At 34.6% G+C, this 19,878-nt stretch overlaps 1 protein-coding gene across 3 annotated transcripts in view; it reads right to left on the bottom strand.

Moving 5' to 3' along the window:
- NAV3 (neuron navigator 3) overlaps positions 1 to 19,878 on the bottom strand; it is a gene marked incomplete at both ends in the record, with an annotated part of 362,535 nt that overhangs the window by 64,151 nt on the left and 278,506 nt on the right. For all 3 annotated transcript variants that reach the window (XM_082666667.1, XM_082666668.1, XM_082666669.1), the window contains 5 exons: positions 489 to 512; positions 6,157 to 6,209; positions 9,110 to 9,298; positions 14,367 to 14,527; positions 15,928 to 15,969. In XM_082666667.1, coding sequence (XP_082522793.1) covers positions 489 to 512; positions 6,157 to 6,209; positions 9,110 to 9,298; positions 14,367 to 14,527; positions 15,928 to 15,969 — 469 coding nt within the window. The remainder of the gene's footprint in view (positions 1 to 488; positions 513 to 6,156; positions 6,210 to 9,109; positions 9,299 to 14,366; positions 14,528 to 15,927; positions 15,970 to 19,878) is intronic.

The following is a 19,878-nucleotide window of genomic DNA, read 5'->3' as shown; positions in this document are numbered from 1 at the left end:
ATTAGAACAATATACTACAGTATACATCAAGTGATTAGAAGCAGCAAAGTCCTGGCACCAAATAATAGATGGGTTGGGATACTGGTAAATTGTGTTGTGGCGGTCTAGTGCCTCAAATTCAATACTTGCCTTAATCCTATGCACTTAGTCTAACAGGCAGTGGGGGAAGAGACTATAATATAATAGACCACACATTCATTCATTCATCCATCAAAGATTTGTAAGTGCTTACTACTAGAGACAACTTATTAGATGTTGAGTTAAGACTCCAAGCTAGAACATGAGAAAAGAGTTTGCTTCTAAAAACTTCATTTCATTTTCTTTTAAGAGGAAATATCCAAGACCATTTATCACTAGCTGGGTCACTTCTATTAGCAGTGTTGGAGAGTTATGGGTTGTATCATAGAGCCCTCTAGTGGTCGAAATACTCATTTCATCATAAATGTAAACGAAAACAGTCAAATGTAAAAATGCTACAAGGTTTTTACCTCTGAATGAGCCTTTTCTTCAGCCTGTAAAAGAAAAAAAGGAAAAAGAATTTAACTATAAATAATTAGTGTCAATTCATTCTACAAGTATAAAAGAATAAAATAATTATACTGTGTATTTAAAATGTTATTTTGGTCTAACATAAGAACATGGTAAAATATATATTATTAAATTAAAACAGTAAAAACAGGAACCTGTAGGACTGCGAATGAATATTTCGTTATATATAAACCTAACGGTATTTTAAAAATATCAGTTATTTGATTTATGGATATGTACTATGTCTTGAAAGCAAAGGATAGAATTAAAAAATGGTGTTACCCTAAGATCCAGACCATAAACAACAAAAAAGTATAAAATTAAACTTTAAAAAATATGAGTGCAGAAAAAAATAATAGAGTAGATCTTTTTTTCATACAGATTTTAGGAAATTTATACTCTATGAAATTACAGAGATTTTTAGCCAAGACCTAGGAGTCGGAGTTTTATTCTGTGATATATAGATAATAAAGAATGCCAAATAAGACTAGAGGAAAAATATTGACCTATACTGACAACCACAGAAAATCTGCTGATTAGTTTCTATTTTATTTGCTTTTCTTAATGATCATTAAATAAGTTTATTGGGCTCCAAGTCAGCAAAACATTAAAACCCCCAGTGGTAAGGCAGTGATAAAAGTGGCTGACAAACATCGGCTCCACAGATAATGGAAATGAGCACTGCTGTAGGACCTTGAGGGGTGTTTTGGCCTCAGCTGTAGAAAACTCCTAGCTCTGTTTTTCTTCTTCACATTGGGCTGCAAAATGCCAGAAAATGAATTATGTGCGCCATTGTATTTGGGAAGCTCCCTCATTCTGGAAAAAGCTGGAGAATGCATAATATTGCTGAACATTACAAGTCTGTTCATTGCCTTGAGCAGATCCAAAGCTGAAAAACAATCTCCTATCTCCTATCTCTCCTTTTGAGACATTTCCTGATTAACTGACACAGAAGTACCTAAACCATTTTTTATCTCTTCTTTTCCTCCAGAAAACATAAACTAAAACAAAGTAAAATAACCCTCAGGATATTTTTTATGCATAAGCATCTCTTTTAAACTGGATTTTTTTCTATCTTATATTTTTATTCTTAAAAAATATGTAGTTATTAATATAGTGGTTAAATGAAGAGTGGTTAACTAGTAGAATCCTAATAGCCTTTATAAGAAAACTGTTTTAAAAACAAATTCTGACATAAAGCTTTAATGTTTTATATCTCAACTTTTTAAAGTGAAGATTCAATATTTTTAAGTTATAATAATTTCAATGTTTCATATAAAGTTTGATTTTTGAATCAGACAGAATGAAGGAATTTGAAGATAAAAATTTCATGGATCAAAAGCTGGAGGTTGTTTGCCTTGAGACATACGGTACGATTAACTTTGACTATTTGGTTTCCCTGGTATTTTGCATATTTACTGCCAGTTTATTCTGTCCAAATCCTGCTTCTAGGCTTGCTAGGATTATACAGAACTGATACTCAGTAAGTAACTTGCATATTGAAAAGAGCATTGTATGCTATTTAAAAAAAATAGTCAAGAAAGACAGTCATCACATTTTTTCATTAAAAAAGCCCTGAATAAGTTACACTAGTTACATGCATAACCATCACATATTAATTCTATATATACTGTACAGAATGACTTTCTCTTTGCTAACTTTTCAGAACTAACTTTTTCTTTAATCTTTGCCTTCTTTCATATCCTGTGGTTAGCAATACTGGGTAGGTGTTACCATAAAGTTGAAGCGATGAGCCAGAATATTAATATTTCTTTCAGTGGGTTAGGCATGGGTTGATGACATTATGATGGAATATGATTACTTGCCATTTTTAAATGATGGTTTGGAAGCTGGCCCAATGTCCTCAAGGGTGGTAAACAATATAAAACACCTTGCCTAAATAAAAATATATTAGATGATTCTTTATTCTGTAAGCCATTACTTGGCCATTCATTCATCCTTTCAAACTTACGAATCAAAAAATGTTTACTTTAGTATTAGCTATGTGTTAGGAAATGTGCTGAAGGGCTCCACGATAACCGAACACAGCCTCGCTCGCTCTTACTAAATCAATACAAATTAGACTGCAAGTACAAAACGGGTTCCACACAATTTTTAATATACAGCCACTCAGAAAACATCTATTGCAAGGATCAAAATTTTAAATGCTTAACAGGACTAGACATACAAAGAATAAAAAGAGCCCTGGGTATTAAAACAAAATCACACAGCCTTCCTAGGTTAGCTGTTTTCCCCACTTTTCATACAGGTATGGATACTGAGGAGTATTTCTTTCCTGCAATAAACGCAACAGCACAATAATAACTAACAGTGCAAACTCAGCTTCAGTGTCAGGAAGAGAATTGGTGGAGGCTGGGTCTTGCCTGAATTCACATGCCAACATCGAAAAGGGGCGATGCTGTAAACCTGGAGGAATTTCATTTCCGTGTTGCTAGATATTCCGATTACTTTCAAAAGGAACTGAGAAATTTGAATTTTTAGGTAAAACTCCATATTTTTTCAGTGTTGGCTTAGATTTAAGAACAAACACACAAACTCAAAGTTTGCCAAAGGTAACAGCTTGGCAGGTCAGATTGGCTCTGTGATTTCCAACCAGTGTGTAATCTCCCTGGATCTTTCTGCTCAAAAATTCTGTAAGATGATTTACTCAGCTTTATAACAAGGTACTTTGGAAAATTTTACCAAATTATAATTGGTAGAGACTTCAAGAGTTATATGTGAAGAAACAATCCTTTCAATTGGATTTATTATATTGTAATTTGACAGGTAAATGTTCTTTACAACAAGTCATCTTTGTTAGTTTTTTTTTTTATTTTTATTTTTTTGCGGTACGCGAGTCTCTCACTGTTGTGGCCTCTCCCGTCGCAGAACACAGGCTCTGGACGCGCAGGCTCAGCGGCCATGGCTCACGGGCCCAGCCGCTCCGCGGCATGTGGGATCTTCCCGGACCGGGGCACGAACCCGTGTGCCCTGCATCGGCAGGCGGACTCCCAACCACTGCGCCACCAGGGAAGCCCTAGTTTAATATTTTTAATCAAAACATATACTTCTATTAGTTGCATAAATGATGGTGTTAAAGAATGTTTATATTCATGGTTAGGAAGAGCAGTATATTGCCTCATAATAGCAAATAGTGTCTAGTAGTCTTTTAAAAAAATAATAATATTTTTCCCCTAAACACTTTAATTTTCTTTTTTTTTTCCACACTGCGTGGCTTGCGGGATTTTAGTTCCCCAACCAGGGATTGAACCCAGGCCTCTGGCGGTGGAAGTGCGGAGTCCTAACCACTGGACTGCCGGCAAGTTCCCTAATTATTTTATGAAGGGATATCATGCACAACTGTGTTACTTGCACATGGCATAACTTCAAAAGGTGCAAATCACAAAGACTATGATATAAATGGTGCTCCCATGCAGTTTATAATTTTCTGTAATTTATGGTATGTAATGAACCTTATCTTCTCTAACTATTGCAGAAATCCCTTGGGACAGATGGGCTCGGTCTGGCTGCTGTTTGCCAACTTTACGTTGCAGGTACAGTCCAAAGAAATTTAGCAACTTGCCTGATGTCACACAATAACTCCTGATAGAGTCAGGCAAAAATGTAAATCAACTGATCCTTCATCCTGAGTCCTTAAGGAGGCATGAAGAAAAATGATAAATTGACTTTTCACTTCATAGTTTGAAAAGCACTTTCACAGATATCTTTTCATTGCCAATTAACTATCAGTGCATGATAATGGGGGACTGGAGACAGAAATGACTCCTCTATCACCTGTGATTTTTCTCTTTATTACTCCTTCACATATGCATTTATTTTAATTGTCTTACTACAGGCTGTCAGTTCAATTATATAATTTCCATCATTTCCAATAGAACTATTTAAATTTCTTAATTTCCTAATAATATCACCTTCTCATGTGATTTGATCACCTAATCCATTCTTTTCACACTTAACATGAGGGTCTATTTCATCACATAAATATGTGTGTATAGTTTCTTTATTTTCATCTCTGTGCCTATTTCATATTGTACTCTTAATACTTCTCATTTATACTTTCTAATTTATCCTTATTATTTTGACATCTGCTCCTATAAATCTATAATCTTTTAAATGTACCTCCTTTGTTCCCTGTAAACCTGTAATATCTAGTATAGCAGCCACAAGGCACGTGTCTATATAAATTCAAATTACTTAAAATAAAAGATGCACTTCCTTTGTCATACCACACACAATTCAAATACTCAATAGCCACATGTGACTAGTGGTTACTGTATAATCTAGTACAGGTATAGAATAATTTTATTATCACAGAAAGGTCTGTTAGACTCTTGTATACTAATTAGCCATCTGTTTTTCCTCAACCCATGCTCTTTTTCTTCTTGAGTTTTTCTCAGGCTTCATGAAGGTACTGTCTTATCCAAATATTGTTTTTTATATATTTAAAATATGACTGTAATGATGCTGCATCTTTTAATGTTATATAGAGACTTCAATTGCAAGGGTTTAAGTCAGAATATATCTCCCGTCAAGCAGTGGCACTGGCCCAATGGGAGGAACACGACATATTTCTTTGTGTTTTTTCTGATACATTTTTACATTTCTCACTTCTTTATCCCTTTGCCTAAAACAGCAGATTTATCTAAATGCTAACAGTGATTTCATTACTCATAGAATCGATTGGCAATGTTAATCATTAAAAGGAGAAATGATAAGAAAAATATTGCCTCTGCCAATGAGAGTCTGCTCTTGAGTAACACTTTAAAGCAATAAATATAAAAAGAGGGCCATAACATTTGAACTTAATGAAAACGAATGAAAAAATTAGTATTGCCCTTAATGCTTAATTATTCAGTGACAGCTGAGGCTTTGAACTTTTCATGAACCTTTCGATACAGGATTAGGGATTATTCATAGTGCTCAAGACTCAGTGAGATTCATAAACTAAAATATACCCCGCTCTAACCTAGGATGAAGGAAACTTTTCGTAAAACGTAACTGCCTGTAGACTTTTTGAAAATGATGAAATTTTAATAAGTGGACAGAAAACTCATCTTGGCAAAAACAAAATATAATTTCACACATTGGGAAAATACGCTGATACACTGGCATTTCTCTCTTAAGAAATGAAGTTCTTAAAATCACACTCTTTCAGAAGATACAGTTTAAAAAGTCACCAAGGCTTTTACGCTTTTACCCTTTGGTGTGATCTTCTCAAAAAATGAACTTATGAAAGAAAATGGAGAAGATACCATAGAACAATTACCAGTCATGGCTCAGGGAACTGAACAAGGAAAAGGGGTCAGTGTTATAAGATTATGGTGGATCACCATACATGGTTTCCGGGATTCCGAGTCACAGCCCATCGGGTTTTATGAGATTCAGTTTTCTATCCACTCGTTGATTACAATGAGTACATAAAAGTCAAGTGGAAGCACATACAAACGAGCCATAGAAGGGCTGGGAGAGCACCCACCACCTTATCAGTATGCAGGAGCTTAGAGTACACCCTTACTTAATTGTGCGGCTTTTGTGTAAATGCCAATCTATTTAACCATTTGTGTGCTTGGCAAAGGCAAAAGCGTTTTCTTAACAGTCAACACTTACCGTAGAGTAAAGAGAAGAAGTGCTGGAGACCAGTGATAATGAAGAGCCATGAACTGAAGAAAGCAAAAAAGAACAAGAGGTGAAGTAATGAAGTCTGCTCAGAACCACCAGACCTTTACTGAAAAGTGAAGAATAGGTGATTAAGGAAATAAAAATAACATAAGAATCTGAGAACAAGTCTGCTGTCATTTTTTAGAGATCGAAAATGTTGAGCCATGGAAAGGTCCCTAAAGTACCTCCTCCACCACATTACAGAGAAGAACTGACAAGTGCAAGCCCTTCTAGCATGCTTTGCACGTATTGAAAACTAGAGTAAACTCCCACATAATAAATAATCCGAAAATCATGGACACCTAAAGTTGCCATGAAAGTTTAAACTTTAAAAAAACTTTATGTATTTTATTTAATTTCATTTTTATACAACAAAGATCCATTTTCAATTTTTTTCTCCATAAACTTTCAGGGAAACAAGCTCTTCCAACATTATCTGTGATGAGCTGACTATACCCATTCTAATGGAGAAGTATGGTTTCCTTCATAATTTTAGTAACAGAAAGTACTTCTTATTTCAAGGTGGTGTCTCATTGAAATTAAGGATGGAAATTGCATACTGTCTTTTAGGTAGGTGCATCAAAATACCAATCTTAAACAATTAACAGAATGATTTATATTTCTGCAAGTTCAATGTACAATATTAAGCCCAAAAGGTGGATAAAATTGTGCTTAATTATATTTGTAGAAAAGTTCTTCTTCTTTTCATTGTGGGATAATATAAGGTTATTTCTGCTTATTCATTAGTCAAATGCACACAATGTGACAGGCCCTTGCTAGATGCTGGGACTGTAAAATTGAATGCCACAATCCTAGGAGCCCAAAAAGAAGTAGAAAGATACATAACTAAAAAGATAATCACAACAGGGTCATATAAATACTATTAAGAGCAATGTTCTGGGTACTACAAAAGCACCTGGGGGTGCTCACAACCTGGTCTGGAGAGGACCAGGAAAACTGTGTAGGATAGAGGCAGTTGGGATGAAAATAAAGGGATGAATTTGAGAGACACCAGGAAGAACCTCTTTAAAACTGATGTGGGTCAAAAGCGGAATAAAGGACGACTCCCAGAGTCCTAGCTTGAGCAAATCACTCTGTGAGGTGTGAAAAATGCTAGTCATCTTTAAACAAAAGCACATTCTTTCAACTTCTAATAACACTGGTGTGAACTTAGACTGTTAGCATGGTACACCAGTAGGAAGGTGGACGATGAATCAGGAGATCCCATTTTTAGCCTTTTTCTGCTGCTTAGGTCTATAACCTTAAAGTTTGTGGCTCAGTTTCCTCATCTTTCACCGTGAGCACCGGGCAGGGAATCAATAAAGTCCCTTACAATTCCTGTCCAACAAGTCCTTGATTTTAGAGCATAATTTAAGAATTATAATAATTCAGTATTCAATGTATAGACATCAAAAAGCCATCTCGCCCACTGGGGCTGGCTTTCAACAGTTCAGATTATTTAATTCTCATACATGGAAGGCCAGAATTTCCCAGCATATAAAGAGCATTTGCGCTGTCAATGAGGCACCCTAGAAAGCCATCAGTATGCTTAGCAAATCATTTTTCCAGTATATAAGAGGCCTGTCTGTGAAGAGAGTGATAGAACCATTTCAGAAAGGTGATGACTTTACATTTCAGATTAATTACATTTTGTCTACACTTGAAGCAATCAGCAGACCCTCAGGGTAGAATTCACTACCTGTCATGGTGAATTCAGTGGTTTGGTTAATATCCCAAAAGGCAGTGGCAACTACGGTCAACTGATTTAGTACCAACGTATTAAGTAAATGTACAGCGGTGACCTGAAGACCAGGAGTCAATTTCACAGCTACCTCAATTACAGTCAGAAGATACTTTAAATAGGAAGCTAGGAAGGGGAAAGAGAAGGGAACAGAACTATTCTTGACTCTGTTTTCATCCTTAGAAATTACGCATACAGAAATCAGGACTAATAAAGTTACAAAACTAGCTCATGTTCATACCACAGATAAATGGATGACCAGAGGTTTAAACCCTTGGTATGCTTCAAGATCTAGAGTCCCTTTTTTATACAGACTTACTAAGGACTAGGAGAGTAGGGCTGATTACACGTCTGATTTTATTCTAATCTATTTGAACTTCTGTGTTTACCTTTATTTTATCCTTAGCTGATATGCTTTATAATATGTGTGCCACAATTTTCCTGTGTGGGTACTTAAAAATCATTCATTAAATCAAAGAAGAAAATCTCTCAAATGTTATCATCAAGTTTGACATTTGAGGTTATACAGTTTAGAAAATTACACACATTTGAAAATCAATTAAGCCTCCTGAGTTTTTCAAAGAGTTTTTGTTATAAAGTATTCATGTAGAACTTTACAACTACAAAGACATTTATTAGGTCCGGTGAGAATCTTAATGTAATGGATAAGGAAATGTAACTTATAAAGCAAAAAGCAGGCACAATATGAATTCTAAAATAATATGATAATAAAAACTAACACCAGGGGGAGTTTCTGAGAATAAAAGTCGGCAGCATGTGGTTGTTTCATAAGAGAATTTTTTCTGGTTTATGTATCTTTTATGGTTTTTAAACTGAGGTGTCAAACAAAACAGTCACTTGGATATTTGGCACACCAGGGTAAATAGTCTCTAAAATTACACAGGTTTCTGTATGAGAACACCAGACTTACTCTGAACTGCTCTATAGCCAAGTATTAATCGAAACAATTTCTGGCATATTTTCAAATACAGAAAGAAACAGAAGCTAATGCAGACTAAAATTTCTTCAAGCTTCAGGGCTCCCAAGTGAGAGTTATACGTATTTACTTTGTTGAGGGAATCTTTGTCATGTGAGTGATGTGATAGGTTTCATGTCTGAGTTAACTAAAGTAACTTCATCTTTATTTCCCCCCATGCCTACCTTCTTCCATGCTGTCCCTGAATGAGCCTGAATGGCTGATGGCCCGTGGCCTCTCCTCCAGAGATGTGGCACTCCCACAAAGCTGGGAGTCATCGTAGAGATCGAAGGATGAGTCTTGGGCTGGGATGCTGTTTGAGCGCATCATGCTGGGCCCAGGAAGGTTAAATTGAGACAGATTTGTCGGGCTCACTGAAAAACAAAGCACACACAGCCTATTATTCTGGGATGTCTGCCTCTGAAATTTTCAATAGCAGTTACAGTGGAGTCCTCTTTTTTTCTAGCACTTTCATGGCAAGCAGTATGTCACTTTTTAAAGCAGTATTAAACAAAACCATCGAGTCACCTCTACTGTTTTTTGCTAGAAATAACATGGTATTTCCTGCTGCCCATTATGAAGAAAAGATTGTGTTCCTAGAAGCTGCACATTTCTTTTTAGAGAAAAATAGATCACTTTAATGGGGAAAGCAAAAATAGAAAAGAATATAAAATACAAGAAATTTAAATTTCCCAGGAAGAAACGTTTGAAGCTTCCAACCAAAGACTTTCAGTCATTTTGAGTTCTAAATTTTTGTCAGTTCATGATCAGTACCATCATTATTATCAAAGTTAGGTTATGATAGCGGCAAATAAAAATGAAATATAATCTAATGTACGTGGTATCCATAGCTTATCGTGAGGTTTATCACATAAAGCTACTTTCTACTGTGCCTAAGATGAGAATGTCACGTGAGACTGTCAAAAGTCATAAACTTGTTTTTCGAAAGCAGTACCTTAAGTCTGTAATTTGGAATATGAATTTATTTACCTAGTGCTTATTGCCAAATAGTTCTAATGACACTCAACTTTTTAGGTCAACTGATAATCATCAATTTAAAGAAAGATGTGGTTGACTGAATATGCTATTTTTTTCTGTGACACAGAGACTACATTTCTTAATGTAATTACTGGATCTCAGAACAAACTAAAATAGGAGGAGTACATACTATGAGATAACTTAAGGAGATTATCTCCTATTTGCCAGGCACTATGCTGGATATTTTACAGGTATTAATGAATCAATACACAGAACAACTCTGATACAGCTAGCTATGAATTACAGTAAAAAAAAGACCAAGAAAAGAAATAAAAAGCCTAAGAACTGTACCTATGTGTGCATATGTGACACATAATAAAGAAAGAAAGAAACGGGGGATTTGCAAAGTCCCCAATCCATTGGAAGGAGGGAAGAAAGGATGGAAAGAAGGAAAGAAAGAAAAGAAAAGAGAGCGAGAGAGTAAGAGAGAGAGATCTTTCAGGCACATTCCTTCAGTCAGCAGTGACAATCAATCTGATTGCTGAGGACAGCCAAAAGATACTCCAAAGGACATTCTAGACTTGAATGTTTATGTTTAAGGTATCTGGATTGGGGTAAATCAGACTCTTCTAGGTCCACAGTATGAATTGACTTTTTGCTAAATAAATGAAGTATTCAACGCAAAGAAGTACATCATTTTAATACATGTATATAGAGGTTAGAAAGACATTTCATTCATTGTTTGGCTTTGCATAATTCTTACAGAATGGTTGCAGAGATATCCAAGTAAGTATCCTTCTATAATTTTAAAACATAACACTTAGCTCATTCAAAGTGAAATAGTAATGAGGATTAGGGTAGATTTTAAAAGGAATAGTTTGTATTTATAAGCACTTCTGATAGCTTCTCCATTGGAACTATATTCATTTTATTTAAGAATGTTCAATTAAGTTAAAATCTATGACGGGTTTGCTTTTTTGTTATTGTGGTTGAATAGAGAGATAAATATGGCAAGATCCCTGGCTTCAAGAGTGACCTCTAGGGGAGGTGACTGAAAGGTAGAGAAATTAATAACATAGAACAGACTGAGAAAAGTTATGCAATAGAAGACAAAAGTATGACAGACAGAGAATTTTTGTAATGGGACACAAATTAGTACAGGGCTTCTAGTGGTGGCTTTGCTTTCCATTTGCTTTAGGCAAACACCTCCATTTCTACCCTTCAGTTTCTTCATGAATTAAAAAATAAAAATGGCAGAATAAATGGCCTCTAAGACCCATTCAAAGCCAGGAGAAGACATGTAAACATTTCTAATAGGACAGATATAGGTGTGACTATGTATTAGGGAAAAGAGGACTACTGACTTTGTTTTAAGCTATATATCATACCAAAGCCACTGTTTTTATTAAATTATATGTTTATTTGTAATGATTTGATGAGAATAGGAACTGACAGAAATATGGAGTGGGTTTTTAAATACCTCCAGGTTGCCCCCTGACTTTGCTGCCACATCTAGACACATCAGTTAGTGAGTTTATGATGTTGTTTTAATAAGAGTTGTCATATGTAACTTAATTTTAATTTATTTTGTGGAATTTGGGAATATAACTGGGAACTAGGTGGAGATTCAAGAAATGTTTATTTGATCATTTAAAGAACTTCAAAAGTGTGATATATCTAGATTTAGGTAGTTTCTGTCATTGGTGGGTTTAGAGGAGAAGCTAGAGCTGTCGTTAGAATTTACATAATAGATGCACGATTGAACCAGATGTAGGTCTCTTCCAACTCTGAGATTCTATTCTTCCATGAGTATAGAAGAAAGGGCTTAATTCTGAATGGCTTGAAGGGTGAATACGGAGAGGGGAGTAGAAGGACATTCGAGGTAGAGGGACCTTTGGGAGTAAAGCAAAGAAACTTCCTATACAAAGGGGTTTAAACATCACTCTGTATGCAGAAGGGTCCATCAAATATACAGAATTTGAAAGTGGCAGGTTGATAATAATGCTTCTACATGGTAACCCTTGAGGCAAGGTGAAAAATGAATCTGAGCAATTATCATCACTCGTGGGACTATGACAATGAGTCTCACTAGGTTATGGGATGCCTCACAAGGGCTGTGACCAATAGTAAATGAAACTGCACCCAATAATTTATTATTTTTTATATAAATATATTCTGTTATGCTTTCTTGGGTAGGAATGGTTTCTAACATAGCTATCATGCCAGAAACTATATACAAATCAGAGTTTACTTTGGCAGTAGCTCACAGTAGTCTACTAATAATGACATAATAGTAGTGATCTTAAATTTTAAATGTTTGTTATATATATGGATTTTTACAGTAATATTTCTAAAAATTTTATGTATTAACATATTTTTAATGGGTAAGGATAAAAAAAACATGGATACTGCAACTCTTGAATGTTAGTAATAATCACTTATCTTACTGATCATTCAGAAAAAATAATGATCAAATTGAAAACAAGTGATGACCAAAGTAAAATGTAGGACAATGCTATCCATATTCAAATTAAAGAGCTATATTTGATATACTTTTAAAATTTAATAATAAAGTAACTCTTATTTATGACTGCATTTTAATAGTATCTACTTTCTTGCCTAATAATTATAAGTTCCAGTGATCTGGAAATACAACCCAAATTCTCTAAAAGTTATTTTCATGATTTTAAAATTAGTCATCATTTTCTCTTGTAAAAAAACACAACAGAAGCCTGATTTGAATCCACATATGCTTATAAAATATGGCTAGGCACATGAGAGTGTGTTGACATGTATGGGAAGATCTTTCTTCATAAGTCCCACTGGGTGAAAATGTTGAGAGATTTGAGTAGAGGCAGTAAAATCAATTTGAAATCTACTGCAATTGTCTCTGACAGTGTAAGACATCTCTTTCCAATAAACATGATGATGTAGCAGAGTCCACCAAGTCTGACAATCTCCTGTGTCTTTGCACACATTAGTCATGCCTCACAATATAACCTAGGTATTATGAACCCATTCAACAGATGAGAAAGTTGAGGCTAAATGACTTGCTAAGATCAGACATAGTAAGTAGTGAGTTTTTTTTCTTCTCAAAGAAAGATGGACTAGATAGAGTCAGAATAACAACAATGGGAAAACAATGGAGTGGGGATTCAAAAACTCAAATTAATGTCAAGTAATGAAAAGACTGACAGGAGACATGAGATACCCAGCAAACTTAGCAAACTAGGTGACATGGGTTTGATTCCAATGTTGTATAAAATTAGATTTTGTTTCATATACCTATGACTCTATAAAAACATTTTTATTTCATTTTTTGAAGTCAAAGTTTTAAGCTTCCTGCTGTGTTTTACAACTACAACTCAAAGTAAAAGTTATACCATTCTTTGCCATTATGAGGCAAAGAAGTCTCATCATTGTGCAGGTTTAGCAACAAAAACTTGGTGTTTGATAGACATTCATTAGTGCATGTGGAACCATGACCAAAATAATTGTGTTTTTCATTGCCAAAAGCTCTATTCTGTATAGCAGGAATAGTTACAATAGAAGAGAAATAGCTTTGACTATCCCTACAGGGCGGAAAGTTGAAAAGCCCAAATTATTAAAGAATTTGGACAATCTGTTGGTCTATCATTACAAAAAAACTTCTCAAGTGAAAAGAGAAAAAAAAATGACATTATTTTATATGTGACTTTATAGAAAAGAAATCTATTTTTAAAAGCATTGGATTTATTAAATGATAACTGTCATGTTTAGACTTTATTTCGTCACTTTCCCTGTGTTTTCTATGACATTTACACAAATGATTTTATATTTCATACAAATTATGCTAAACACAAAGTAATCCAATGGCTCAAATAGTCATTTCTTTTCAGTGCATTTATCCAAAAATGTTCACAGGGTATTATCTTAATAGGAATTCTCATATGCATTTTAAGGAGAGTTTTAACTTTAAAATGATCAAAGAAGTGATCGTGGAGTCATGGAATCACATATTTTTCTTCTTCCTAATTATTTCTATTTTCTACAAAAAGATAATTCATTTTCTTATAAGGATTAAAAAAAATTAAACAGAAAATAAGGAGGTGTTTTACTGGTTTTTAAGAGGACTCTGAGAAAACCCCTAGACTTAAAGTCAGGTGTTCTGGCATCAATTACTGCCTCTGCCTCTTACAAGGGGTGAGCCTTTTTTTTTTTTTAAGTCAAATAATCTCTTTTTGCCTCTGGATCTTAGACTATAAAATAACAACAGTATTACCTATGTCAACTTGTTGTCATGAGCAATAAACTGCATAATGTTTGGAAATTATTTTGTGGACAGTAAGCATACAAATAAAAGGTACTGTGAAGGTGTCTTTAACTCCTCTTTAAATGAACCATTCTTATGGAGAGATGCCAGGGCTCCTGGGAGAGTATGTGGTGAAAGGAACAAGATGAAACTGATGTTTTAGAATATTTTACCCAAGTTGGAAAAGTGGTATTTTCCCGTTGCAGAAGATGACATGGCAGAAGGGGAGACCAGGGGCGACTGATTGCCAGTGTCCTGCAGCCCTCCAGTAGAATGGGAGCGTAACCACTCTTTGCCCTCTTCTTGGTTGGCCTGCCGAGATGACGGAGTATATCTGCAAAACAGCACAGCTAAGACACTTCAGCACATCTGCAAGGGCAAGGCAATATTGAGACGAGAAAACAATTGAGAGGAGCTTACTAGTCAGACTGAGCAACATTCTCAAACAGATTGAATCTAATTATAATTGCTTAGTTCTTCCAGATGATTTGACACCATCTGTTTGAATCTCACAGGAAAAAAAATAAAGGATTTTGAAAAGAAAATTATGCTTCTGTGAGATATGTAGTTGAAAATCATAAGCAGTGAGCAGACAGCCAGGTTAACTGAGAAGGGCTCAAAAGCACAGTGTTTAGAAGGATATGAAGAGGGTGAAAAACAGACTAAATATGGTGGACAGTAGTAGGCCAGAAGCCAAGGGAATTGCAGTGATGCTCACAGGAAGACATAGGAAATAGAACACAAATTGACAGATCATTTAAAAAAAAAAAAAGGAAAAACACTGTTTTGGTTAAAATGCCACTTGACACCATGTCTGGATCTATTTTTAAAAAATGGAGAGAGAAATGGGCTTCCTTTATTGGAAAATAAATTTCTGGAATGAAATCTTAGAATGGAATAATTGCAAGCTGTTTGCTCTTGCTAAGAAAGTGGAGAGGAGGAGGATAACAGAGAGAGACCTATTTGGCCAGAATTCACTTTTACCAGAGTAAGTCAATTCTTAGTACCAAAGAGCAGTTGACTTATGTTCATATAGTGTTATATCTCTATTCACAGTTCCTTCCATATCTTCTCATCAGATAAAAGTGTACAGTAAAGGATGGCCATGCATTAAATTTTCATTTTATTTTTTATGAGGAACTGAATAATTATTTTGATATTATGATGTAATACTAGACTAATTCATGCCTATATTGATCTGATAAATACCAGCACTCCTGAAAAATAGAAAATAAAGTTCTTCTGAGTTTTTACCAAAAGGATTCTTTAAAAATTATACTTTAATTACAGTATTTGTCATCTGACGATGAAAATATGTTTTCTTTGATTCAAATTAGAGTATCCTTCAACTTTTCAACATTCACTGGCCACATCTGTAGACTATATGGGGCGAGGTTTTGCAAGCATATGCCTCCAAGATGCAAATGTTAGGAAAATTAAAATTTTGTTTTAATTTTCAGAAGTGAGTTCTGAATTCAACTAAAAGTTGCTGCCCCCCAAATAATGGCTTTTACATTAGATTTAATTTACTGAGTTTTGGCCTCTAACAAAATCTCTACCTGAGGGCCATCTCACCAACTCCTCAGGCCAGAGAAAACATCAGGATTAAAAGTGATTTCATCCTCAATGTCAGGTGCTTCTTCGCAAACAAAAAAAGAAAGAGGTAAGGAGACAGTACAAAAAGTTTACGTAACAACAGAGAAAGGCAGCAATTGTGCTGAGAGAAATATATACCTTAGTCCCTTTTTGGGTAGTGTATTTCTGTCAAGCTGCATGCTGTTAAAACAAAGAAAACCCCTAAGGACATAATGTAAACAAAACTTCGAAATTACACATCCAACATAAATGGTTCTGTTTGAATTACACAAAATAAGTCTTTTTGTAACACATATTTAATGCTTAACTCATTGGAAAAGGCCAACCAAAGGAGACCAGATGTCCATTGTTGTGACACCTTCGATGATAATTTAGTGACAGGACTATGAGAAGATAGATTATATGTTAACATAATTCTTCTCTAGATTCTATTTACCTAGTCCTGTGGTAGTTTTTCCTTCCCCATGCAAAAAACTACACTTCTGCTATGATTTCACATGCAGGAGAATCATAGAGGAGGAAATAAGAAAGATCTTCTCTGCCTAAGTTAAAGTGACAACTTCCAATGGACAGAGAAGATATAAAACACCTTTTAATACTTATTTTTTGTATTTAAACGATCTTTAATAAAAATAAAGGCAGATGTAATCCCACTTACACATCAGAGAGGAAAAATAATACATAATATCTGCCTGAAATGTAATGTTTCTGGCATCATTTAAATATTTTAAGGAAATTAAATGACGCCACCTTTTAGAAATTATAAATTAGATGTTTAAAAGGCTATAAGTTTTCAGTTTCTATTTTTAAAAATTCCCATTTGGTCTTAGAAGGGGAAGAAAGAATGTGTCTGGAGAAAATGAGAAGTGGCCTTCCTAAAAATAAAGGAAGAGGGTGTCAACAACTAGGTGGGATAAGTCTAGGAATTTCTGTTATAATCTTTGATGTGGCTAAGCAAATAATAAAATTAATTTGAATTTGCAGAATGATACATCTCTTCCATTAGAACCTCAAGTGATCAAAATTAAATACACATGATATGCATAATGGGGATGATACAACATGAATGCAAACACATTGACTTGAAATTTAATCACTCAAAATCAAAGCTAAAATGTTTTCTTCTATGTGTACTCCATTATTTAGCACTGCAATAGAAAGCATCCAAAAGCATCATACAACTTTTACCTTATGTTTTGGGAATGTCCACATAGGGTAATTACTATATTATGTAGAGGCCAGTTCTAGCATACATCGTGACTATAGATGTGTTTTTAATAGTGTAGATAAACCAACAAACAAAAAGGAATCATACTGAACAAATATAAGAGACCTCTAAGTATAAACTACACAATGCTGAAACATTAATACAGTCATAAGCCATTTTAAAGATTATCTCTTTCATGTGTGCAAATTTACTCAATTTTAACATTTCAGAGTACATTGAAAATAGGCATTGTTTTGCCCATGTTATTAATTGTATAAACATTATGTGTTTGTATGATGCAGAGAATTTAATGAAAGAAAGATCAGAAAAAAATTTAAGTTTATCAATATAAGTTAAAACTTTAAGCAGAAATATCTGTTTGAATCTGGATATTAATGATTTTATAATATAGACAGTTTTCTCAAACCCTGAAAAGTCGAAAACTCTTACGCCTGCACAAGTGAAGGAGGAATTTTAACCAACAGTCTGAAGAAGACAGGCACTGTTTCAGTGCACGGTTATAAAGGCAGGGGAGCCAGGTCTGATAGTTAAAAACAAGCCAGAAAATTTAAAATTTGGCTACAATTTTAAATTATTTTTAAGGTTTGGTTTGGTCACAAAAAACAAAATGAACAAAACAAATGTGAACTATTAATAGTTATAACCAAAGGCCACCAATGATCTAGAGCAGTTAGAGGAAAAACCGTTAAAGAATTTGTTTGTCTGTTTATGATATTTTAATGAGGAGAAATTTAGACTAAAATCTGAATGAAAAACTACTTAACAGTACTAGGATAATGAGTATCAATAAAGTCTTCTGAAATCGTAGATAAACAGGTAAGTCGTGAACTTACATCCATCTCTATTACGTCTTTCTAATTACTCTGTCGTAAATATTACACTTCGGCACATTTTCTCTTAGGCGTGGCTCTTTGGTTTCCCTGATGTTCCCAACATTCTGCGGACTTAATTATGATTAAGCCAGGCTCTCTGATAGGATCTAATTTTCTCTTCAAGGGATCGTAAAGTTCTTGGGTGTACTTTCAAGGATTAGAATAAATTGCTATTGCTTGCAAATTTGTTCGCAAGAAAGAAAAGGCACAATTTCTTATATCAAAAATTATTTCAATCTAGTAATCTATTGGAAGAAACTAATTAAATGTTTATATTATATAATATACCTATGAAGATAATTTTCTTTTCACAGTTTAATATTCATCAATATATTTTACTTAGAATCAAGGGTAGAACATTCATTTATTCAAAATTAATTTATTTATAATTTATTTTAGAAAAATTATTTATCTATTTATAATACATCCATCTGTAAAACTGGTCTATTTCAAAGACTGAAAAAAAGAAAAGATTTGCTTAAAGAGAATATGTAACTATATTTGCCAGTGTATTTCTATAGTGAGACTATATATATATATATATATATATATATATATATATACTGACTTCTGCTAAAATATAGATCAAAGTAAAATATTAACATTGCATTTATGTTGCATAAAACTCATCAATCTTAACATCTGGTTTTATTTGAGGGTTACTTGGTTACAGATAATTACTTGACCACTTTTCTGTATTTTTAATGTATCATCCCAAAGAAGTAGGTTGATGGTTAAACGGTCAACTTGTTGCAGTCATATTCATGATTAAAAACTAATCAGTATCTTGGAGGTTGATTCTGGTTAACAAACAATAACCTATTTGCCGTGTAATTATTTTGAGGTGATATGTCAGCATCAATAATAGACTGAACAAAAGTTTGGGAAAGGTATCAGGCATTTTCAGTGACCAGTGGTGCTTTCACAAATAACTCAGTTAAGATATACAGGGCTTCCCTGGTGGCGCAGTGGTTGAGAGTCCGCCTGCCGATGCAGGGGACACGGGTTCGTGCCCCGGTCCGGGAACATCCCACATGCCGCAGAGCGGCTGGGCCCGTGAACCATGGCCGCTGAGCCTGCGCGTCCGGAGCCTGTGCTCCACAACGGGAGACGCCACAACAGTGAGAGGCCCGCGTACCGCAAAAAAAAAAAAAAAAAAAAAAAGATATACATACAAGACCATATCTGAAAGCTTTAGGTGTGCCAAGAAACAAATAGCATTAAGTTCATCAGGAAAAAAGGGGCAGTTTTAAGACATGTGCCTGAGGGAAACAGTCAGTACCAAAATATCTGAGAAAGGATTTTTTAGGGAAGAGAATCTAGAGCCATTTTGGTCAACAGAGATGCTTTCTGGTAAGTATATTAGGTAAGGCATGCTTCATTAAGGTATTCATTTTAAGTTTAGAAGAAAACAGTAATTCATTAAATCAATGAGAAACACCTTGTAATGTGGTTTATTTTTAAAGGGCCTACTAAAAATGTCACCAGTGTTGTAATTTTCTCTAAGAATTCATATCTGACAACTGATCTTTCTTCCACTTCAACTAGGATTCCCAGTGATCCATTTGCTATTTTTCCATGGAAATACTAATAAAGCCAATTGAACATTTTACTCTGAGCATAATTGTAGAATCCATTTAAATTTGGTCTTTAAAAATGCTTAAATTATCCTAAGGAGCTGTGCTGTCCTAGAGCTCAAGCCAAATCACTGACATGTCTTGAGAAAACATCATTCAATACATAAATACATGCTATGAATTTTATTTAAATTGCCTATTGGGTATATATGTATGCATTCATATTAAGAAACTAATTATTCAATTTTTTATGGATCCTTAATGGTTTTTTCCTTCTACAAACTTGGCAATGAGACCAAAGAAAAGGCCCAGCCAGACTCATCAATCTGATGTCCCTCTGCAAAGTGGCACTCCCACTGAAATCAAGGAAATTGAGCGGGGTGTGGGGAGAGGGAGGTACAGTGCAGGGAGG

Source organism: Grampus griseus (assembly GCF_964374135.1).
Source record: "Grampus griseus genome assembly, chromosome: 11".
Lineage (NCBI taxonomy): Eukaryota > Metazoa > Chordata > Mammalia > Artiodactyla > Delphinidae > Grampus > Grampus griseus.
The sequence above is the reverse complement of the archived record's forward strand: the minus strand, read 5'-3'. Positions and strand labels throughout refer to the sequence as shown.